This window comes from Carassius auratus, chromosome 22, assembly GCF_003368295.1.
Source record: "Carassius auratus strain Wakin chromosome 22, ASM336829v1, whole genome shotgun sequence".
Lineage (NCBI taxonomy): Eukaryota > Metazoa > Chordata > Actinopteri > Cypriniformes > Cyprinidae > Carassius > Carassius auratus.
In genome coordinates, this window is record NC_039264.1 from 2570361 (window position 1) to 2595718 (window position 25358).

The following is a 25358-nucleotide window of genomic DNA, read 5'->3' on the forward strand; positions in this document are numbered from 1 at the left end:
ACACGATAGTAAAAACAGATCTCGGGGTGTTATCTGTCACAGGTAAGACTCAGCTGTTCTTTCTCGATGTTTTTGGTCATTTTTAACTTTATGTTGACAGCTTAATTAACCACCAGTGTCAGACGATTAATAATATCGCTAGCGTAGTTAGCAGTGAAGGCTGAGACTTCATAAGAACTCAGAGTTTAAATGAATTCTTATTACGTTTTAACTTATATTGCCATTTATATAATAAACTAAATGGTGTTATGAGCACAATATACAGAGTGAGCCCTTTGACTGTCTAGATTAATGATGGAGCTAAAGCTTCTCTCTTTAATTTCACTACCGTTACTTATTTACAAAGATGAAGTGGTAACACTTTAGAATACTAGTCCTTTAGTTAATGTTAGTTAATGTATTAATTAACATGAACAAACAATGAACAATACATTTATTACTGTATTTATTCATCTTTGTTCATGTTAGTTAATGAAAATACAGTTTTTCATCGTTAGTTCATGCTAATTCAGAGTGCATTAACTAATGTTAACAAGCACAGCTTTTGTTTTAAATAATGCATTAGTAAATGTTGAAATGAACATCAACTAAGATTAATAAATGCTGTACAAGGATTGTTCTTGCTTAGATCATGTTAACTAAAGTAGTTAACTAATATTAACTAATGGACCGTTTTTCAAAAGTGTTACTGATTAAGTTCATCACTTGATTATAAGGATTTCATTGCTTTTCATAAAACTGTTAACTGATTCTATGTATTCTTTTTTCTTCTCTTTTAGCCATTTGCAAACAGGACAAGGACCGCCTTAAGGAAAGCTGAGGAAAGCTGTTCTCGGAGACAAGACTATACCTCCCTAGACTTGTGTTGTGTTTGTACTAAACCCAGAGCAGCCCTGAATGAATCGACAGAATGACCAGCTCATATTCTAATACTATAGACTGCATTTAAAAAGCTTTGCACAGGCTGTTTAATGCTGATAATGTACTGCGTGTGTCTTTACACAAAAACTACATGATGTTAATAGCCTAGAAATGAAAAACACAGGAACTCATAGTGAATCCAGCTGCATTATCATGATAAACTCATTGTGATGTTGTTATAATTATTATTTATTTTGATTAATATCAAGTTTTTGAGGGGAGCATCTCATATTCTGGTCTGTGATAAACAACTATACTTTGAGATTTTGTTGTGCAAGGTAAACCTTACACACTCACACCCAAACATTTATATGTGTTAACATACATGGAAAAATAAATCACTGTTTCAGAATGTGTGTGTTTTCTGCATGAGTGTGTGTAATGTGCATTATTGTCAGGACCGGGAACCAGAACTCAAATGCAGACCAGAGTGTAGTTCAATTGAAGGTAAATTTATTAACACCAGGTTTTTAACAGAGATGTATGCCGAGCCGGATATGTTCTCGCAGAGATGACTGTTGGTGATCCAGTTTCAGTAATCTGTGTCCTGAGGTTCTGGTGAGAGATTTGATTTCAAGGTTCAGGCTGGAACACTGCGATCAAAAAAAGGAAAAACTTAGTTAGCTCTCAATTTCCCAAACAAATGACAAAACACAGATAACTCAAAATATTGGTCGGCTGCCGTGTACTCGTACTGAATGGTACAACGATCCGGCGGGGACTGGAAAGTTGGTCTGGCTTTTATAAGAGAGTAGATTGCTTGAAATGGAACAGGTGTGCTTGACTGAGGTGATGAACTGCAGGTGAGAAGACAGGATCACTGGAGAACACGCCCACCAGCAATCTCAAATCAGCCAGAGCCAGGATCATGACCAAGGGTTCGTGACAATTATAGAACATATATATATATATATATATATATATATATATATACACATATATATACACATATATATATATATGTGTATGTGTATGTGTGTGTGTGTGTACATGTATATATTATACATGTATATATTTTACTTAAGGAGCTCATTAATTAAACACAATCTGGAACTCATGTCCACAATTTTTTTTATATTGTGTCTGAATTTGATTAATAATTATTACACAAATAGTATTTTAAAATTACATTTCAATTTTTTTTATTTTACTCTTTAATTTACTATTAATTTATTCTTCATTTTTGTCTATTCTGTATTATTCCACCCTTGATATTACATATTCTTCTTGCTATTGTTAACCTATTGTTGTTCGGTTATTTATTATGGTATTATTCATATTATACAAATAATTTTTATACTATTATAAATCTATTATATCGAATATGTTATTGTAGCATTGTACTCGCTTTTCATATTATTCACTTTACTTTAAGTTGTACTACATGTACTTTTTAATATAACATATCACTTTTTTACTATATTTCTACTGTGAACTGTATCAGTTCATATTTTCATTTTCACTGGATCCATAGCCTCATCAGTTACATGTGTTATTATTTGTTGTGGAGTTCATCTGTAGGCTAGTGTGTCACTTTTTGATTTGTATTTACTTGTTTTATTAAATTTTCTCAACAATAGTAAATTATTAGTGTTTAAAGATGTATTACTTAGATTTTATCACAGAATTTCAAAGGGAATGAGCTGTGTTCTGATCTGAGACACGAAAGAGAGAAAAAAGAGAAAAATGTTGGGATTGAACACAGACAAGGCAATAAAATCAAATACATTTAATTAAATGAATATTCAAATTAAATTACATTCATATGTCACAGTTATACTAAATTAACATTAGAATTGTAAACCGAAAATAATAAACGAAATCAAGAAGTGAGACAAATGTGAGCTTTCACAATTCCTTACGAAAATTAATAATTTTCCAAACCTAACTAAATAACTGGAGGCAAAGTTTTTAACTGCACGTAGATCACAAACCTGAAATCGGTTGATAAATGTGAACGTTATCGTGTTTTTATTCAGAAAAAACCGGAGCTCCCCGTTTACTTCCATGTATTTTTAAGGCAGTCTTGCCCTCACTAACATGGCGGCGGGGTTGACGTATCGCAGCAACGGCTCAGAGCGGCCAATGAGGCGTCTAGTTATTTATATGTCTATGCTTCCGAACGTCTCCAGAGCGCGTGCGTACATCACGCATCGCAGGAAGTCGTCACGGTTCAGTTTCCTGTCGCTTCATCTTGAACTGAAACACAACACAACCCTTTTAACATAATGGTCGCGTCCGTTTAATAGCGGGCTATTTTGTTTCGCGTTTTATAAATGAATTCCTGGTCTAATAACATCGAGTAATCGTGAGAATAATGGATATTTCCACTCCACCAGAAGGTAACCGTAAACTGATATTATATTCACCAAAACCTCACTAATAAACACACGGTTGTCACATAAGATTAGTATTTATGTGCTGGTTTAGCTTATATTGACTCTACAGTCATGGCCAAAAGTTTTTGCAGTGACATAAATGTAGTGTTTTGGAAAGTTTGCAGCTTTAGTATTTGTAAATTTACATATGAAGCTTTTACCGTAACGTTAGATGCCAATGTTGACCAACACTACACACTACACTACACTATATTTACTACACTAAAACTGTGCACAGTTGATATATAATAAAATAAAATATACTATGTATTTATTTTGTGTACTGTATTTCTCTTTGATTTTTCCCATCAGATCAAGAGCTGCGTAATGTCATTGATAAACTGGCTCAGTTTGTGGCCCGAAACGGCCCCGAGTTTGAGAAGATGACCATGGAGAAGCAGAAGGACAACCCCAAGTTCTCCTTTCTGTTCGGAGGGGACTATTTCGGCTACTACAGATACAAACTGGCCATCGAACAGCAGCAGCGTACGTGAATGAACCGCTGCAGAGCACAAGTCACATTCATTTCTGTGAATTTAATATTATTATTGCTATTATTAATAATTTAACCTGTTAACTGCCATCTCGGTGGGCCCCCTACGTCTACGCCACTATATTATAATTAAATCCTAATCTAATCATGACAAACTATATGTCGTTGGAAAGGTCTAAGACTCCTAATTATATATTTTACCAATCTTTTTTGTTCAAAATTAGTTATGACCTGAAAAAAAGTCTTCTCTATTGCCTTTTTCTCTATCACACTTTAAAAATCATCAGAAATTATATATCACTTGAAAACTTAAAATCTCAAAATTCATGCTTTGAAACCCATTTTAAATTCAAACTTTGCACTACCATTAAAATGGTACATCAATATCATCAAAAACAACATGTTTTCAGTCATATATTGTAAATGTATAGGTTTGGATCATGCACTTTCAAGTTTATGTTCAAAAACGTGAGTGACCGTTAATAATTATTATTAATTGCAATTTTACTAATTTTGGGGTTTAATTATTATTATTATTATCTTTAATTTATTTTAAATATTACTTGTTTAGGTTTGTTTTATATTGTTTACATTTTAGGCTTGGTTATGTTTTAGTTTTTAGTAAGGATATTTATTTGTTGTAAACTTGGTGCTTAAACTGAAGCTTATTTCAGTTAGCGGTCAATACATTTTTAGTCTTACATTAGAAGTTTATTTTTGGTTTATTATTTAATTTCTTTAACACGGGGCTTGTGTGATGTATATTTACAGCTAGATTTGCCTGTTGTATTGTGAATGTGTTCGTCTTTAAGGTGTGCTTCTCTCCTTCGTAGATTCTGGCTCTCATGATGATGAATATAAAATGGAAGGTATTTATTAGACAGATGATCAGAAATGTTTCATTTTCATTAGTGTTTGAAACTTTTTTTATTATATTTAATTTGTGAGGTTATGTCATAGCTTTCATTTTCTCAGACAGATATCAACTTGTGTAATTGGTTGAAACTTTCAAATACAGATGCGACACAATATTTGGTGGTGTTTGCCAACCGTCACTCTTAATATTTAACATATTTCGGGATTTGAGCCATGAATTAATAGAATTCACACAAAAATGATAATTAGCTGAAGATGTTCTCCCCGTCAGGCCAACCTAGATGTAAATGAGTTTGTTTCTTCATCAGATTTGGAGAAATTTAGCATTTTTAATCACTTGGTCACCAACAGATCCTCTGCAGTGAATGGGTGCCATCAAAATGAGAGTCCAAACAGCTGATAAATACATCACAATAATCCACTGCACTCCAGTCCATCAATTAACAACTGGAGAAAAGTTTTGTGTAAGAAACAAATCCATCATTAATGCGTTTTTAATCTAAGTCATCTCGTCTGAATCAGGAGAGAAATCAGACAAAGAAAACAGTCCCAGACAGATATATGGGTGGATTTTGATGCGAGATAACTGGATGGAGGGTGCGTTATGGATTATGAAATCATATTTTGGCCAGAAGCAACAGTTTAAAATTAAAATGCATGAAGCTGATGGGTTTGGTTATTAAAATTGCACGGCTTTTTGCTTCTCAAGATGTTAATTGATGAACTGGAGTGGTGTGGATTATTATGGGTTTATCATCTGGTTGGATCCTCATTCTGACGGCACGCATTGTGGTGATATTACTACAGTACATATCTACAAATACGTGCAGATGAAGAATCAAAACAATCTTTATCTTGGATGGTCTGAAAGAGTTAATTTTCACTTACATTTTTAGGTAAGCAATTTCTTAGTAAGCACATTACTTTTCTGCACGGTATTTTTATTTACTTTTTGCTACATACATGATATTTAAACATGTGCAGCTTGATTTTATTTTTGGTTTACTTTGGTTTGCAAATGCAAGTATTCTGTAAAAATCTTGATTCAAGCTTTCAGTTTCATTTGTATCTCGAGGAAGCCACAAGCAAGCAGTTTTTCTTTGGGTTTGTTCCCAGCTTAATATTTCCTATTCCCGAGTTTTTCATGTGATTCTCTCCAGACATGGAAAATCAGAGGGGAATGAACCAGCATGAGTGATTTCCTGCATGTTTCCCTGATCTGAAAGGCTTTGCTCTGGGAACATCCATTCAAACGAGAGTCAATTCACTTTCAGTAGCGCTTCCCAGAACGCCCAAATCCATCAAATCTGGATGCACTGGCAGACAGATGTTTGTCTCGGCACACAGTATGTGTTATAGATTTGTGTCTGTGTGTTCTTGTGATTAGCAGTGCTCTGTAAACCTCCGGGTAAAGAGGTCGCAGATGTTCCCGTGCCGATGCCGATGCTCCCGCCGCCGTCCACGCCGTCTGTGGAGGAGCTGATCCAGCAGAGCCAGTGGAACCTGCAGCAGCAGGAGCAACACCTGCTCAGCCTCAGACAGGTGTGTGCACAAAAGTTTTCACCCCCCTCAATGAATAGTCTATGGCACTTTGCGTATTTTGATGGTTCGTTTCTCTTCTGCGTGCCAGACTTGCATTTATTTGACTAAAAATTCAGTAATATTGTCAAATACTACTCAAAACATATGTAACGTATTGAGAGTGAGGAGTTGTCGTCATGGTACAGAGCCCCTCCCCTCGATGTCATGGTATCTCACCCTCTCCGCCATGTTGGCAGGATGCCGGACGGCAAACATGATTGTTTACTTGTGTTGTTAACTCGGTAGTAGAGGAGGTTCTTGCAAACCCGCACTGTTTTACCATGCCTGGAAGTCACTGCTGCGTTAAAAACTGCTCCAGTACCACACACGATAACATAGGAACAATGGAATACAGTTTTTTAGGTTACCGGAATGGACACAGCATCCGTCTGCAGCCTCGTCTGAATCCTACACCTTGCATTCATGCTGTTAATGGCTATAATCTAACCAGGTCTTTTACATCTTGCAATCACACATTTAACTACCCTGGCTAACCCAGAACTGGTTTGTCCACTTTGCAGCCCCCAACACCCAACACAAAAACCTGGTACAGTATGTGTCCTTTTGCTAAAATCAAATTACAACTAAGCACCTAAACATACACAGCTTTAGCCTATATAAAAACATGTTGGAAACGTTTGTGTTCATTGAACATCTCGTTACAATCTAGTGTTTACGAAATAGTCACAGTTAATTACTTTGTCCTTTTGGACAAGAAGTGTCTGCTAAATGCAATGTAATTACAATTAGGGCCGGGACTCGATTAAAAAAATTAATCTAATTAATTAGAGGCTTTGTAATTAATTAATTGAAATTAATCGCATTTTAATCGCAGATAAATATTTGACCTGAGAACAGTGAGAAGTAATTTTTTTTTCACATGGATTTATAGTATACCATTGAATAATGACTGAATACATAAGCTTAAGCAACAAAATATTGTTTATTTTTGTTCAACCAAGTCTAGCAGACCAGAGCAATTTTTTCCATGAAGTGTAGCAATAGCATATTTAGAAACAATTTAGAAATAGTACATTTCAGAAATTCAGGAAGCTTATAGGTGCTGGAACCTTCTGTAAAGTGTTTTTTTTTTTTTATTAAAACACAATACTGTCAATTACATTCAGAACATTGGAAACACTGACTATTAGAAAACATCTCTCTGTTGCTTCAGAGGCCATTACATACTAAGTCCAACTCTCAATAACCTTGGCCAAAACAATAAAGAGTTCAACATAAACTGCCAGTTGCACCAACAAAATAATACATAGTTCAACATAAAGTGTAAAGTCCACACTAGCTGCTATATGTTTTGCGTTTAGGTGATACTTGAGGCTCGTCGATGTGCTGCAGTGATATGCGAACGCTAGTTGGTGCTTCAGTATAATCGGTCCGCCGAAACTCATCCAGTGAGAAACATTCCGCGGTGCAAAAATAAGTTATTAAAAATGCGGGAATTTTTTTTTCTGTAATTAATTAATCTTAGTTAACGCGTTATTTTTTGTGTAATTAATTAATCTCAATTAACGCGTTAAAGTCCCGGCCCTAATTACAATACACTAAAACGCATGTGAAGAAACTTACCTTGGCCAGTACAACGCAGTTTTCACCACCTGGAGGTTTGTAGATGACCAAGTCCTGCACCCAGCCACAGCACACAAGCCTTGTAACTTTCCAAAGACTTGATGCCTTTAAACTCCTGCATTGTGTAGTAACTTACACCAAAAGATAATTCACAATGTCCATATGTGTGCATGGAGGTAATGGTCCAGGTCTCTGTGCCATTCTGCTGCAGGGAGCTCGTATGGGTCGATATTTTGGATGCCTGAGACCTTCTCCAAATACCGCTGTTTTGGGCTTGGTGTGAGCTTTTCTTTCGCCTTATCTTTTTGCATTGCTTGACTTTCTTCCTTTTCTTTCTCGTATTCATAGGCCCGTCTCTGTTTCGCAGAAATAATAAATATGCGAAAATAAAAGAGCTCTGGAGTGTTTAGTCGCGCCTCTGTGAAGTACTGAAGGCGTTGCCGCTGGCAACCGATAGCGTCTCCTACCGTCATGGCCGACCGGCTCAGACCCCGCCCAAATCAAATCAAATCGGCACGTGACTCCTCACTCTCAATTGAATATATTATTACATACTGAGTCACTATTTAAGCTGCTGCTTCATCTTCGGACTGTGCGTTCAACACCAGACGCGACTTGCGCGAATAAATCGTGCTATTCGCACATAGTTTGACGCTTGAACATTTTGAGTCTATTCGCTTCATTGGTGCGTGAAATTAACTCCACAACAGACGCTTATGCACCCCATGGGAGGGGCTTCTGCCAGTTGAGTTTAAGCAGCATTGTGATTTCAACCACCATTAATTTAGATCATTTTCAAAATATTACTGTTATTGTGTCATGAAATGTAGTTTTTAAAGTATTTTAGGCGAGAATGATGTCTGATGTCTCTTAAGTGGTTCAGCATAAAATATAATTTGTTTTGGGTAAATCTAAAAGTTAATCTTTGGTCTTTATTCAATTAATCTATTTCTTCCAAGCAAGATCATTTTCATTCCTGTTTCTGTTAAAGTATGAAGAAGTATTACACAGCTCCGGGTATCCACATACTGTACAGTGTCAGCGACTATGACTTTATCACGTGCTAGTAATATGTTCGCAACTTTCCTAAACCTTTGAGCAATGTGCTACAAAATTGTAACATTTTATTAACTTCAAGTCTTAAAGTTTTTCATATTCATTTCAAACTTTCAAACAAGGCTTTGCCAAGCCAACATCAACATTTGTTCACAAACTTTACTCATCTAGTTTAATTTATTGCCGTGATCGAAGCAGAATCTTAATTAAAAGGTTCAAAGGAACTGGATTTGTTTGAAATAGAAACAAAGAAGTCTTTTATAGTCACCTTGTGGAATAAAAGTCTTAGTTTCACACCCAAAAATAGTCTAACTGACCCAATATCATTGAACATTAATATATTCTGTTAAGTAAATGTGTTTTGGGGTTTCAGGAGCAAGTGACGGCGGCCATCTCTTTGGCGATGGAGCAGCAGATGCAGAAGCTGCTTGCGGAGACGCAGCTGGACATGAACGAGTTTGATAACCTGCTGCAGCCCATCATAGACACCTGCACCAAAGACGCCATATCGGTACGAGAAAGCTGCTTTGCTCACGCCCGCTCTGTCTGATATGCCTCAGATTAGTTATTATCTGGTTATTTTTATCGTTCTCAGGCTGGAAAGAACTGGATGTTCAGTAATGCTAAATCCCCGCCGCACTGTGAGCTGATGGCGTCACATCTCAGAAACCGCATCATTGCTGATGGGGTGCTTTTCGAGCTCCGCCTACATCTCATCTATCTGACCAACGACGTCCTGCATCACTGGTGAGAGGTGGAGCTTTCATCTGAACTGTTGTGTCACATTATACTGCATTTGAATACTTAAAGGGTCATGAAACCCCCTTTTGGCACTGGTTAATTCTCCCTGCAGTTTGAAGGCTTATTCTGCTGCATTTATATAAACCTTTGATGGCTTGTAAAAATGGTTACACTAAGTGAATAAATCGTGTTTGTGCAGAGTTCTCATCACAAAGTAAAAACAAACACTCTCATTCAATCCATGAACGTTTCTCTCAGTTAATGTATTAGTGATCAACCGATATTTAGTTTTATTTTTTATAACCGATACCAATTATTTGCGTGTTTATGTGCCCAATAACCGATATGTAGAACCGATATTTATTAACTGTTATAAAGTAAATAAATGACTAAATGAAAATGTTTCTTCAGTCCTATTTTTTTTTATGTGGAAAATTTGTCTTAAGTGTGACATCATATACCTCTGTACATAAATACAATTTAAATTCTCGTCTTGCACACTTCAGTGCACTTTGAATGGAACATATACGTACACTTCGAAATCATGATGGAATATCCTGTGATGTCCACATCGCAGCGCATTTAAGTTAGAATAGAACAAAAGTCTATAAAGCGATAAGAGGAACGTACAAAATGTGCAGAGCAGGGGGGCGCGAGGACTGGAATTGAGAACCGCTGATGTAATGCATCTAATTTGGTTCATAACTGGCTGTTATGTTAAATAGTTTACAAACTACTGCAAATAAAGTACCTGCACGATGTTGTTGTTGTCAGACACGCTGCAATGGAGATCCTGCGCGCAATTCTCAAATCACCCCAAAGATGGCAGCGTTTATCAGTGAATCCGATATTACAAAACCGATATCCGCTTATGATAAAATGCTTAAATATCGGGGAAAATATTGGTAAATCGATATATTGGTCGATCTCTATAATGTATGCGATCTCACAGTCTGAAGCATCTGTCATAGCAAATCAACACGTGCTGTTGTGAATAATTAAGGGAAGCAAATAGTCTTATGAATAATTTAATAAACACTGACGCGTCATCGATGTATTATCGTCCTTTGCCACGTCACAAATTGTGATGTCAGCACAATGCAGATTTTTAACCTGGAAGATGAAAACAGCACAAAAAAAAGCTTATAATTTACCAGTTTTCTCCAACAGTTAAAATCATTGGATGCTAACATTGTCTTCTATGAAGTGCAATACAAACACCCCTAAAATCTCAGAAAATCGGCTGTTCGGAGAGTATTTTTAGCATCAATAATATGGTATGATATTATTAGAACACTCATATTTTTACTACTTTTATATTCTAATATCAATTTCTCATGTTTATCCCTATTGGGTGTATTTTTAAATGTTCTGAGCTTTTTTAATCTGATTATTTAAAAATATTTACACAATATATAAAGATATATTTATAACAATATATATAAAAAAGTTACAGTATTTTAAATGTTGAAATATCTTTTTTATATTAAATATTAAACAGTTTAATTTAAACATTTTCCCTTTTACTTGTTTTATAACTTTAGAAAACTGAAAGTTTTTAGTTAATTTATTTTATTTTAGTTAAGTTTTAATTTGCGCTAATTTTTTAAAATTTAACTCCAGAAAACCTTAATACATTTAAATATCACATCAAATGAAATAATGTGACACTTTGTTTTCACTTTTTTTGCAATTTCTCAGATTGTCATATCATATTTTTATATTTTGTTGTAACTTTAATTTAATTTAGTTTAATGTGGTTGTGTTTTGTCATTTTAATATGTCTATTTAGTTCTTATTCATTTCAATTTTAGTTGAAGTAATGTTACTGAAAAAATATTGCTTTGGAAACTAAATGATTTCTGTAATAAATTTGCAATAAACTTAGAGCAACTAAATAGTTTAAGTTAATGAGAGCAACAACTCTGGTCTGTAATTGAATTAAGAAAATTAATGTTATGCCAAATATATATGTAGTTATGCATGTTTGTATTTATTTATGATTTCAAATTTTCACAAAAAATTTATGTATTTTCATTAAATTCTAAGCTCCAATCTATTGGAATTAGAAAATAGTTGTTCAAGTGTTTTTTATGGCGATTTATTGAGCCAACCCTTCATTTTTCTCCACAGTCAGAGGAAAAATCAGAAGGATCTTTTGGCGGCTCTTCAGAAGGTCGTGGTTCCCATTTATTGCACCAGCTTCCTGGAAGTAGAGGAAGACAAGCAGCAGAAAATCACCCGCGTAAGATCATCCCCATTTCTTCCCGTTTACAGCTTCTTTATGGTGACAGTTTGACTTTGAGTGGTTGCTCTTCGTGTTTTCAGCTGCTGCTGCTCTGGGAGAAGAGCGGTTACTTTGATGACATCACCATTCAGCAGCTTCAGAGTCCAGCTCTGGGTCTGGGACAGTATCAGGTGCAGCTCGTGCTGTCAGTGTTTGTTTTCTGTTTAACTCTGGAGGATGTTTCTCATGATGTCTCTTATGTGTCTGGTCCAGGCGTCGCTCATCACGGAGTATGCTCCGGTGGTGCAGCCCATCCAGATGGCCTTCCAGCAGCAGATCCAGGCTCTGAAGACACAGCACGAGGAGTTTGTGAACAATCTGAAGCAGCAGCAGACAGCAGCAGTAGCAGCAGCCACAGTCGCTGTCGGTCAGCTGACGCCTGCAGACGCTGATGTGAAGACCCAAGCGCCCTTGACCTCTCAGCCTGGTAAAAACTTTCAATAATATAATTGTAGTACTTTAAATGAAGGTTAAATATGTTTTTCCTTTGGAAACTATCTGAAATGAATTTTTAGGTCAACCTTGGGGAAACTATTTGAGATCATATACAGATAAAGTTGCATATGAAACTTTACAGTCCGAAAGTAATTAATGCTTTTTCTCAGCAAGGATGCATTAAATTGATCAAAAGTGACAGGCAAGATATTTAGAATGTTACAAAAGATTTAAATAAATGCTGTTCTTTTGAACATTCTGTTCCTCAAAGAATTCTGAAAACAGTGGGTCACTGTTTCCACTAAAATATTGGGCAGCACAACTGTTGTCAACACTGATAATAATCAGAAATATTTCTTTAGCAGCAAATCAGCATTTTAGACTGATTACTGAAGGATCATGTGACAATGAAGACTGGAGTAATGATGCTGAAATTTCAGGTTTGAATTACAGTAGTAAATTGGATGTATAGTATATTCACAGAGCACTGTTATTTTAAATGGTAATAATATTTCACAATTTTGCTTTATTTTTTATCAAATAAATGCAGTCTTAGTGAGCAGAAGAGACATCTTTAAAAATATATATATATTAAAATAAAAATTATTCTCATGTCAGTGTCAGTTTAAATTGTTTTTATTCTCCAAATGTTTTACCTTATCATGTCTTGGCTTGATATCAATTTTTTTTTTGAGTTAAGAGATTTAACTCAAATCTCAAAACTCAAACAAACTTTATTAATCCTTGTAAGGCAATGTGTTTTGATTACAGTGCTGCTTCAGATGAATAGACAAAACACACATTGTCTTTCTGACTCAATTTCATGTTTTTCTTGCTGATGTGTGATTTGTGATGATGTATTTTTTTCTTAATAATGTCATTGGTAGATTTAAAGCCTCCTCCAATGGCCGGTCCTCCACCTGGCGATTACGAAGGCGCTCCAAGCCGACCATCAGACTCGAACCCGGCATCATCGTCTGACATCCCCTCCTCTAAACAGGGCTGGTTCGATCCGAAGCACAACCTGCCGACGTGGAACCCTCAACAACCTGTGAGTCAAAAAACAATTTAAAACCTTATAGATCTTCCGTTATTCGCAGCTGTATTTAAAAATAATTTACTGATTATATGTAATCTGGATTACGTAAACAGATTCCAAATATTAGGCACTTGTAGTTATATTATACTACATTTTAAAATGGCCACAATCAGATTATCGTTACTATTTTATTGATTATATTTCACTCACTCAATGGCTTAAAATCATTCATGATAAATTTTTCTTTAATTTGTAAAAAATCTTTTACATTGTTCGTTCTGGAAAAAGCATGCCGCTATTATTCATTTTGTAAGGTTATATATACATTTTTATGATTTAATCATTAATTTAAATTTACGCTGTGGCTCCATCACAATTTGACGTTATAATAACCTTCACAGGTTTTTCATTATAAAGCCAAATCATTAATCGCGATTAAATGCATCCAAAATAAAAGCTTTTGTTTGCATAATATATGTGTGTGTTCTGTGTATATTTATTTTGAATATATAAATATAAACTCATATGAGTATACCTTTTGAAAATATAATATGTAAATTTATTTGTCTATATTTTTATTCATTTTATATTGTAAATATATTTAATATATTAAAAATATTAAAATTCTGAAATATATACACTGCCGCTGAAAAGAATCAAAGAAAAAAGTATCACAGGTTCCAAAAAACGATGAACAAATTAGTTCAGAAGTAAAAGTAATATAGAAGTAGTGGAATAGATTTTTACTAATTAGAACTTTCGCAATGTTACTTGATATCAGTAATGGGTAATTTATATATATATATATATATATATATATATATATATATAAAAAAAGTTAAATGTTTCTGTCTCCAGCCGCCATTCAACCCAACCCAAGCCCCGCCCCCCTGTCCACCCTGGAACAGCCACGAGGGCATATGGAACGAGCAGCGGGACCCCAACTGGAACGGCCCTCGAGACGGGGGCCCTGCAGGTCCCTGGAGCAGCCAGAACGAGCCGCCGCCTTCCTGGAGTGGTCAGTTTGACCAGCCGCCGTGGAACAGCCAGTCGGATCAGCCACCGCCGTGGGGCCAGAGGGAGCCACCCTTCCGCATGCAGCGTCCACCGCATTTCCGCGGGCCCTTCCCTCCTCATCAGCAGCCGCCGCCGTTCAACCAGCCGCCACCACCACACAACTTTGGACGCTTCCCGCCACACTTCATGCAGGACGAGTTTCCTCCGCGGCATCCCTTCGAACCGCCGCCGTATCCGCCGCACCCATTCGACTACCCACAGGGAGACTTCCCAGGAGGTGAGACCTCGGCTTCTTACTTAAAAATGACCATGTTTTCATGAAAATTACTTAAATTCTTCTTAGTTATTTTAATTATTTTATTTTACAGTTATTGTAATCGTAATATATAAAAACTGAAGGTATGAAAATGGAAATCTATTTCAAAATACTTTAATGCTGTACTAAAACTACTAGTAATAAAACGAAAGTAAGATGCATAAAAACATAATATATAAAAACTATATAATATATAAAAACAAAATTAGTTAGACCTAAACTAAATTTATGAAATCTGAACATATAAAATATAAAACCTAAGTTTTAAAATAAATTAATATAAAAATGTTTAAATAATATAATGTACATTTTAAATACCTGTATAATATACTACTAACTTGAATTAAGATGTGACCAAAATGTTTATTTATTTATAGAGTACTTTCCAGCCTACACAGTTTCAAATTGCTGTGCATCACAAGTTAAGATAAAAAGGATATAATTTAAACAAGACAACAGCAAAATCAATGATAAATAAACCCAGTAAAAAGTTAGAATACCAAAGAAAACAGGTATGACTTTAAGTGGCACTTGAAGGCACTTAATGTGGAAGATGCTCTTCCATAATCTTGTGCTAATGACAGCAAAAGCTCAGTCACCCTTAGATTTAAGATGTGCTCCTGGGATCATTAATAGTAATTTATTTGAGGATCTCAGCATCTTGCTAAAAACTGTGCGACCAAAACTCATAATTTCTGTTTTGCCTTCATTCAACTGAACAAGATTATTAACCAACCGATCTTTCACTTCATCCAGACACCTACGAAGTGTTACACAGGTATTATTACAATTAGGGTTTTAAGGCAAATAGATCTGCTGGTCATCTCCATAAATACCATATTTTAAAAAAATCCTTCCCAATGCGAGCATATGTAATGAGAACAAAACCGGGCCCAATATGGACCCTTGGGGTACCCCAGTGGTAAAATGCTCAGAATATGAAAAACAATTACCAACCTTTGCGGTAAAAGATATTTGCTTTAAAGTGACTCGAACCCACAACCTTAGTGTTAGGAGTCAAACTCTCTTACCACTAGGCCATGACTCTCCAAATAAAATGCAAACCATGTATAAACAATTCCTTGGATTCTGACAAAGTGCTTTAGCCGGTTCAAGAGAATCGAATGATCGATGGTTAAATTAAAGCAGTGTGATTCCCTGCATCGCTTATGAGTTAAATATAATTTACTACCCGTAAAAGTGCTGACTCAGTGCTATGTCTACACCTGAAGCAAGATTGGAATTTATCTAAGATATTATTCTTAGTTAAAAAGCACTTTGTTGTCTCAAGACAGCTTTTTCCAAAATTTTATATAAGATGGGAACTTTTGATTTTGGACGGTAATTTGACAGGTCCTAACCGTCCAGATTACCTTTCGTAAAAATTTGCTCAATAATAGCTTGCTTAAGACAAACTGGTACAATCCCTTTATAGAGACTACTAGTAACAATAGACAAAATACCTGTACTAACAATACAAAGCCATCCTTAAATGAATGTGCAATGAAATTTTGTCCTTGTGGCAAAATGAACGCTTTAAATGAGAAATAATGTCATGAACTTCAGAAAGCGACACTGTTTCAGTCTGATTAAAACAAAGTTCTGTTATATCCGTTTCAGCTAAATTAACGGCAGACGTAAGAATATTAGCTTTGATCCCATTAATTTCATCGACAAAATGTTTTGCAAATAAACTGCAAGTTGTTAACGAGGGAGCCAGGGTTAATTTCTTACTAGGACAAAGATGTCTGTTGATTACAGTGAATAATTCACATGGATAATTATTAGCAATGATACTGGCAAAATAACTTTCTTTATAGTACTTTATAGCTTTTTGATATTTGACCTTCATCTTATATGGAGCAATGAATCCATGATGTTAGAGCAGACAGAGTTGAATGTTGAAATTAGTTATTCTGGATCTGCAGAGGGTGGTGCAGACTCAATCCAAGGGATTGAAAGGAGCGGCAATATAGGCATTTAAAAATTCAGATGTTGTGGAAGGAGATAATACTAAGAGAATATATAACAAAGAACAGGAGCTCGACGTATACTTCGAAGATATACTGGGCAATGATTCGAAAAACTATTAATCATGACACCAGGATCCCAAACAGACACATCCTAGTGACAAAACAAGATCAAGAGAGTGACCGTGTTCATGAGTACAACACGTCACCAACGGAGTCCGATTTAACAAGTCCAACATTTCTTAAAACTCTGGAAGCATAAATTTTCGAGGGCAACAAACATGGATATGAAAATCTCCAACAATTAGTATTGAATCAGACAAAGTGACAATACTCCAGTGAGCTTAAAAAAAAAAATTTCGCGCTTTGTCATGCATAATATATTGTTGTTCTCACCAGAGATGGTTCCGCCTCCTCATCACCACCCGAACCAGAGGATTCCTCCTCCTGGGATATCTGATCCTCCTCCGTGGGGTGGGAACCAGCATCCTGATTTCGGGCCGCCGCCTCCTCACGGCTTTAATGGTCAGGCGCCACACGTGCGTCGACAGACCCCTTCTCACGTCACTCAGGACGACCCCAGCCTGGTGCCCAACGTGCCCTACTTCGACCTCCCCGCAGGACTCATGGCGCCACTCGTGAAGGTCATTTTACATTCGACGTCAGCTGGGAATTAGATGCTTGTTTTTGTCAGTCTTGTCTTAAATGTTATTCTTTCTGTTTAACCATAGCTTGAAGATCACGATTACAAGCCTCTGGACCCCAAAGACATCCGTCTGCCGCCTCCGATGCCCCCCAGTGAGCGTCTGCTGGCCGCGGTGGAGGCGTTTTACAGCCCACCGTCCCATGAGAGACCCAGAAATAGGTGAACACCAATGTGACTGCTCTGGGTTTATATATATATATATATATATATATATATATATATATATATATATATATATATATATATATATTATATTATATTATATTATTATTTTTTTTTTTATCGTTTTTACTTAATACTTCAGTTGTGAAGACTAAAAATGATTGCTTTTCCAGTGAGGGTTGGGAACAGAACGGTCTGTACGAGTTCTTCCGGGCCAAAATGAGAGCGAGGCGGAAAAAGGAACATGAAAAACGCAACAGGTGTGGAAGAAATGAACTGTTTCAATGTATTCTAACAAAAACTAAAACCTTTTCATTAGTGGAAATAAAGCTGAAATAAAATAAAATGTAAATATTAGATGAAAAAAGTAACTAAACGAAATAACAATTACAAATGTTGCCTTTGCAACTTAAGTTTGTTAAATTAAAATGTTGAAATTGTTTAGACTACACCTGAAATGAAAATAAATAAACAAAAAAACTTGTTGAAATTGAAATGAAACCTGGAAATATAATACGGCTTAATCATAATACTATAATAGTATACTAAAATTGCTAAAGCTAAAAGTGAAATAAAGATATTCTAAAATAAATACAATACAACAATAAATTATTAATAAACAAGCTAATAAAATTTGAAACATTAATAAATACTATAATGGTGTTCTAAATGACTAAATCTGAAATAAAAACGAGGTATAAAAAGCCTAATAAAACATTACAAAATACAATATATGCAATATTTGGACTGAAATGAAAATGAAAATTTAAAACGAAGATTTGATAAAATATTAATAAATACTATTAAAGTGTACTTCTAATACTTGAAATAACATTTGAATTCCGATGCGACAAAACAGAAGTCATTACCGTTGTTTCCTCGTTGGTAATATTTCACGTGATGTTTTCTTTGGCAGCACCAGAGGGAGTCCATCGCGCAGTCGGTCGCGCAGTCGAGGGCGATCCATGTCCCGCTCCAGCTCCAGGTCTTCCAAATCCTCTCGCTCCAGATCCCGCTCTCGCTCCTACTCCAGATCTCGCTCCAGGTACCCCCACCAAAAAATTAGCAAATATTTAAACCATTTTTTTTCCAGCCACACAAAGTTATTGAACACATTTTTGACTTTCTTCCGTAGGAGCAGGAGTCGCTCCAGATCCAGGTCCCGAAGTCGCTCTCGCTCCAGATCTCGCTCCAAGTCACGATCTCCAGACAAGCGCGCTCACGCTGCAAAATCACGCAGTCCAACGCCACCGTAAGACGATTTGAAAAGCAGATTTTTGCTTTGTAATCTGTATCTGCATTTTCACAAGGGTTTATTTGGTATCGTTATTACTCTCAGGATTTAATTTATTTTTAATCCTAAATGTATGAAATTTTGCATATTTTTTGTTTTTGTTTATGCTTAATTGAAAAAATAAAACCATTTTAATAAATTCATCCAATTATTGAATTTAATTATTTAACTATTTTCATTTGTTTTTTAATTTAAGTTTTGCAGCAGATTACCTAAGTTACTTTTTCTCATTAGGCGCTCCTAAATTTAAAATCTAATCACATCCTATGAAATCACATTACAAAGTCTGTTGTTGTATTTTCATGATAAAATATGGCCTTTCACCAGCTCCACATCTGGTTTGGGTTCAGTCCCTGCTGCTTTACCAGTCGACCTCAAGCTGGGCGAAGAAAACAAGGGCCATCAGATGCTCATGAAGATGGGTATGTCATCTAGAACAAGTTTGACCATGACCACATGAACTGATGTCTCCATTGATCCAGCACTAACTCTCCAGCTGTTCATCCTGCAGGCTGGAGCGGATCAGGGGGTCTTGGTGCTAAAGAACAGGGCATTCAAGACCCCATCAAAGGAGGAGACATCCGGGACAAGTGGGACCAGTATAAAGGAGTGGGAGTCGCGCTGGATGACCCGTACGTGAACTACAGGAAAAACAAAAGCTACAATTTTGTTGCAAGGATGAAAGCACGAGAAAAAGGTATTCATGTTTTTAAAACCGAGACCTTAATGCTAGCAAAAGCCTGTTTGCCAAGTCAATCATCACTAATATTGATGCTAATACTCTGGGTTAAGGGTTTATTCAAACTAATAACCCTCAGTATTTAACTAAATAACTATTAATTATAACCAAGTTTGAATGTGTTTTATCTTTGTTCATCCTCAGTAAGCAGAGACCCCCAGGAGCCCTCCAGCACAGAGTGATCACACGTGGCCTGTTTTTTTAACTGTAGATGTCATAAAGCTGTTTTTACATTAGTTTGGATGTTTTGCCTTACTTACCCTTAGCTCTTTTTTCGTAGTGAAATGCATCAAAGCATCATATTGTGTCATTTCAAGCGCTTGCTTTGAATTTTCTGAGACTCTGTAAAAGCAAAATAAAGATATTTTAAAAAGGGCAGTGTTTATACAATTCATTTATGCATGAGTGATTGAAGTGAGAAAAATGAACAGTTACCAAAAAATACTGGTTTATTTAGGCATGTTTTTACATGAACAATGCTTGAAAAGTTTGTCTGTTTATAATCTATGCATCCAAAACATTGATCATCTGTTTATTCAACTGTAATGGAAATTTGGAGCAAAATGGTTTGATTTCTTGACATTTGTGTCAATGGATATAAAAAGTTGTGGCCTAATGGTTCGAGAGTTTGACTCCTAACCCTAAGGTTGTGGGTTTGAGTCTCAGGCTGGCAATACCACGATTAGTCGGTGAAGGGAGGAGCTGCTGGAGGAGTTTCTTCACACTCACTGCAGATCTTCAAAAAAACTACTTCACTTCAGTCCGACAGCTTCATTGGCTTTATGAACAATTCAAGGTTTACTATCACAGTTCTGTTGTGAACCTGCCGTGCAAACTGCTGAAGAAAATGATTATTTACATTTATTTGTTTTCATGGAGTCTGGCTGGTGAGTATCTGCATGACTTCAGTTTTTTTTTTTTTATATTAAAAGTTGGCCACAAATATAATTCTGTTATTTATTATTCCATCGTTTATTTTGACTTAAATATTAACAAGTTTTTATCAGACTAAACTTACTTCTGAGAAGAACGAAGAGAATAGTTTCAAAATGACAAAAACTTTCAGAAGTTATTTTTGAGTAATTCTGTGTGTTTTTTCATCAGGTGTGTTTGGTGTTGATGCAGTGAAGTCCGTGTCAGTGACGGAGGGAGAATCGGTGCGTCTAAACGCTGATCTTACTGAAATACACAGAGACGAGGAGATCATGTGGAAATTTGAAAACATTATGATAGCTAAAATCAATGTGAAGGACAGTAAGAGCAGGTTTTATGAAGATAAGGCTGATGGGAGATTCAGAGACAGACTGAAACTGGATCCGACTGGATCTCTGATCATCACAAACATCAGAATCACAGACTCTGGAGATTATAAAGTCACCAGCAAAAGATCAGACACCCCACTCAACATCTTCAGTCTCACTGTCTACGGTGAGCAGAGAATTACTTACCAGGATTTTTATAAATTTTTATCTTTTGACAATCTCTTTCAGAATTATTACAAAAATTGTCATATGATTGACAAATCCTGTGATGATAGATTCATATTAATGTCTATTTGATGATATAATAATTTTATAGATGTTTTTTCCTCATAACTTTGTTCTCAACTTATGTTCTCTGCAACTGTTATACTGAATTGTATTTATCCCCTTGTGTTTTCAGCTCGTCTGCCTGTTCCTGTCATCAGCAGTAACTCTTCACAATGTTCTTCATCATATTGTTCACTGCTGTGTTCAGTGGTGAATGTGGGTCATGTGACTCTCTCCTGGTACAAAGGAAACAGTTTATTGTCCAGCATCAGTGTGTCTGATCTCAGCATCAGTCTCTCTCTACCTCTGGAGGTGGAATATCAGGAGAAAAACAGCTACAGCTGTGTGATCAACAATCCCATCACAAACCAGACCACACATCTGGACATCAGCAAACTCTGTCAACCATGTTCAGGTACGTCTGTGATAATATTTAGTTTTTATGTACACATTCACTCACACTAATGACTGTCTCTTTATCATCACAGCACTCTCTCCTCCAGACTCTGTATCTCTGATAGTGTTGATCTCTGCTGCTGCTGGTTTCCTGTTGATTGTAACTACAGTCGGGATCTTCTGCATCTGCAGGAAACACAGAAAAACTGACCAAGAAGGCAAGTATTGCCTACTTTTACCTCCTGCATGTGTGTATAATAATATAAAACAATACTCCGATATCAGTTCATTGATAATTTTGTTTCTGTTATATTTTCTTATAGTTCAGACCCGTGACAGTGAGATCACTTACGCTGAATATACTGCACTTTCTTCACATAGTAATGTACATTTAAAATTAAAACAGATTTTGAGGTATAGGATGAAGTAAAGTTAATTAAATCTTGATGCATGTTTGTATTTGTCAGTTGTTGTTTGTTGTTGATGAAATGTTGTCACAAATACAACAATTTCCAAAAGAACAGCATATGGGCAGCAATACTTTTATTTAACAAGGAGGCTTTAAATTGATCAAACGTGATAAAGATGTCTCTGAAATATATCTTTTGTAAGATTAGACACGCTGTTCTTCTGAACTTTCTATTCAAAGAAACCTAAAAATTATACTGTTTTCAGCCTAATCGATACTTATAAACGTTTGAGCAGCAAATCAGTATAACAAAAGAACCAAAATAAATCTTGGTCCAAACAACAAAAGAAAAACACTTGGGTTGAGTAAACCCTCCCACAAGAGGACTAATAGAAATTCTTCAACAAATTCCAATCACCAACAAATCAACCACAGACACCAGTAATTTCAGCAGAACATACTCTCACTCTCAATCTGCAGACATCTCCTTTTGGCTCCAAACATTTCCTCTAGTGGACCAATCAGGATAGTGCAGTTATCAGCAGAATCATCCACTAATTGACCTCCACCTGTTAGTCCTTATCAGCGTTTGACACAGAGAGAGAGAGAGAGAGAGAGAGAGAGAGAGAGAGAGAGAGAGAGAGAGAGAGAGAGAGAGAGAGCGCGCGCAGACAATGTACATACAAAAAATAAGACATTCCCACTTATGCTGGATACAGCAAAAGATTTTGTACATCTTCTAAGATTTTCAAAATGTAATAGACCACGCACGAGGAAAAAAAATCCTAGATTTAACCGTTCTTCTTCTATTCACCTTATTCCACCCCACTTTTAATACTTTGCATTTCCGCATTTTGTCATCCGACTTCGGCTAAACTGATACGGCACGTCCGGTTACTAGTTCAGTAGTTGTAAGATTGTTTACAGCAAGCTATAACTGTGGCGAAATGACAAAGAACTTTAATACCGTAAATGTTATAAACTGGGAGCAAGATGAAAACGTCTTACGACGGTCAAATGGTCTCAAATTGTCCCATCCATCAACGCTGTTAACAGAGGTAACGTTAGACGATATTAAGAAGTGGCCAGAGGTAACCTATATATTTAAAGGGATAGTTCACACAAAAATCTAAATTATGTAATTAATAACTCACCCTCATGCTGTTCCAAACATGTAAGACCTCCTTTTATCTTCGGGACACAGTTTAAGATATTTTAGATTTAGTCCGAGAGCTCTCAGTCCCTCCATTGAAGCTGTGTGTACGGTCTACTGTCCATGTCCAGAAAGGTAAGAAAAACATCATCAAAGTAGTCCATGTGACATCAGAGGCTCAGTTAGAATATTTTGAAGCATCGAAAATACATTTTGGCCCAAAAATAGCAAAAACTATGATTTTATTCAGCATTGTCTTCTCTTCTGTGTCTGTTGTAAGAAAGTTCAAAACAAAGCAGTTTGTGATATCCGGTTCGCGAAAGAATCATTCGATGTAACCGGATCTTTTTGAACCAGTTCACCGAATCGAACTGAATCGTTTTAAACAGTTCGCGTCTCCGATACGCATTAATCCACAAATGACTTAAGATGTTAACTTTTTTAATGTGGCTGACACTCTCTCTGAGTTCAAACAAACCAATATCCCGGAGTAATGCATGCACTCAAACAGTAAACTGACTGAACTGCTGTGAAGAGAGAACTGAAGATGAACACCGAGCCGAGCCAGATAAAAAAAAAAGACTGACTCGTTCACGAATAATTTTTTTGTACATGACATGATGTATAAACATTCGTGCTGTTGCCACAAATCAACAAGCTGATCCTCCATCTCTTCTGTCTACATCAATTTCACGGTGTTCTGCGTCATGACTGCCTCCGTCTTCCATCATCTCGCTTTCTGATTGGATATTGTTTAGTTTAATGTGATAATTTCCAGAGAGTGCACACATTTGTCCTCGGGTTTCCCCCACACGTCAGGATTTCAGATTGTAAATATTAAACATGTTGAATATTTACCATTTACGAACGGGGCAGCTCCGAAAATCTGATCAAATAATCTGTAGAACCATCAAGATAATCAGGACATAGCTAGGATTGTCGGAAGGGAAATCTGCTCAAAATCAGCCCGATTATATTTTGTTGTGTACCCATTATTAGGTAGGCCCTGGGACATAACAATAATAATGATAATAATAACAACTATGAAATCTGTGAAAAATATCCTAAACATATCTAGAAACTAAGAAAACAACCTCTATTAAAGTGACATCACTTTTGCAAGAGAGTGGATATCTTTGAAATACATATACAGTATTGTTCAAAATAATAGCAGTACAATGTGACTAACCAGAATAATCAAGGTTTTTAGTATATTTTTTATTGCTACGTGGCAAACAAGTTACCAGTAGGTTCAGTAGATTGTCAGAAAACAAACAAGACCCAGCATTCATGATATGCACGCTCTTAAGGCTGTGCAATTGGGCAATTAGTTGAAAGGGGTGTGTTCAAAAAAATAGCAGTGTCTACCTTTGACTGTACAAACTCAAAACTATTTTGTACAAACATTTTTTTTTTCTGGGATTTAGCAATCCTGTGAATCACTAAACTAATATTTAGTTGTATGACCACAGTTTTTTTAAAACTGCTTGACATCTGTGTGGCATGGAGTCAACCAACTTGTGGCACCTCTCAGCTGTTATTCCACTCCATGATTCTTTAACAACATTCCACAATTCATTCACATTTCTTGGTTTTGCTTCAGAAACAGCATTTTTGATATCACCCCACAAGTTCTCAATTGGATTAAGGTCTGGAGATTGGGCTGGCCACTCCATAACATTAATTTTGTTGGTTTGGAACCAAGACTTTGCCCGTTTACTAGTGTGTTTTGGGTCATTGTCTTGTTGAAACAACCATTTCAAGGGCATGTCCTCTTCAGCATAGGGCAACATGACCTCTTCAAGTATTTTAACATATGCAAACTGATCCATGATCCCTGGTATGCGATAAATAGGCCCAACACCATAGTAGGAGAAACATGGCCATATCATGATGCTTGCACCTCCATGCTTCACTGTCTTCACTGTGTACTGTGGCTTGAATTCAGAGTTTGGGGGTCGTCTCACAAACTGCCTGTGGCCCTTGGACCCAAAAAGAACAATTTTACTCTCATCAGTCCACAAAATGTTCCTCCATTTCTCTTTAGGCCAGTTGATGTGTTCTTTGGCAAATTGTAACCTCTTCTGCACATGCCTTTTTTTTAACAGAGGGACTTTGCGGGGGATTCTTGAAAATAGATTAGCTTCACACAGACGTCTTCTAACTGTCACAGTACTTACAGGTAACTCCAGACTGTCTTTGATCATCCTGGAGGTGATCATTGGCTGAGCCTTTGCCATTCTGGTTATTCTTCTATCCATTTTGATGGTTGTCTT

The 25358-nt window shown here is 36.2% G+C and overlaps 1 protein-coding gene across 5 annotated transcripts; it reads left to right on the forward strand.

Moving 5' to 3' along the window:
* The first annotated feature begins 3082 nt into the window (after nucleotides 1–3082).
* Nucleotides 3083–19971, forward strand: LOC113039327 (calcium homeostasis endoplasmic reticulum protein-like). Of its 5 annotated transcripts, XM_026197210.1 has the most exons (20): nucleotides 3083–3263; nucleotides 3612–3785; nucleotides 4626–4661; nucleotides 6056–6210; nucleotides 9263–9400; nucleotides 9485–9636; nucleotides 11764–11875; nucleotides 11959–12048; nucleotides 12131–12344; nucleotides 12715–12792; nucleotides 13240–13403; nucleotides 14250–14685; nucleotides 17094–17338; nucleotides 17426–17559; nucleotides 17736–17822; nucleotides 18479–18607; nucleotides 18698–18814; nucleotides 19184–19278; nucleotides 19368–19553; nucleotides 19740–19971. In XM_026197210.1, exons 1-20 carry the CDS (start codon nucleotides 3239–3241, stop codon nucleotides 19775–19777), a joined length of 2805 nt encoding a protein of 934 aa, XP_026052995.1. In that variant the 5' UTR covers nucleotides 3083–3238; the 3' UTR covers nucleotides 19778–19971. The 5 variants fall into 5 exon arrangements, with proteins under 5 accessions (XP_026052995.1, XP_026052998.1, XP_026052996.1 ...); XM_026197213.1 differs by lacking the exon at nucleotides 12715–12792; XM_026197211.1 differs by lacking the exon at nucleotides 4626–4661.
* Nucleotides 19972–25358: the final 5387 nt, after the last annotated feature.

Excerpts from the sequence above, each read along its gene's own strand:
- LOC113039327 (XM_026197210.1), top strand. The coding sequence starts at position 3,239 with ATGGATATTTCCACTCCACCAGAAG. Across the intron at positions 12,049-12,130 it reads TGGGTCTGGGACAGTATCAG|GCGTCGCTCATCACGGAGTA; the intron begins GTGCAGCTCGTG and ends TGTCTGGTCCAG. Across the intron at positions 19,554-19,739 it reads GATGAAAGCACGAGAAAAAG|TAAGCAGAGACCCCCAGGAG; the intron begins GTATTCATGTTT and ends GTTCATCCTCAG.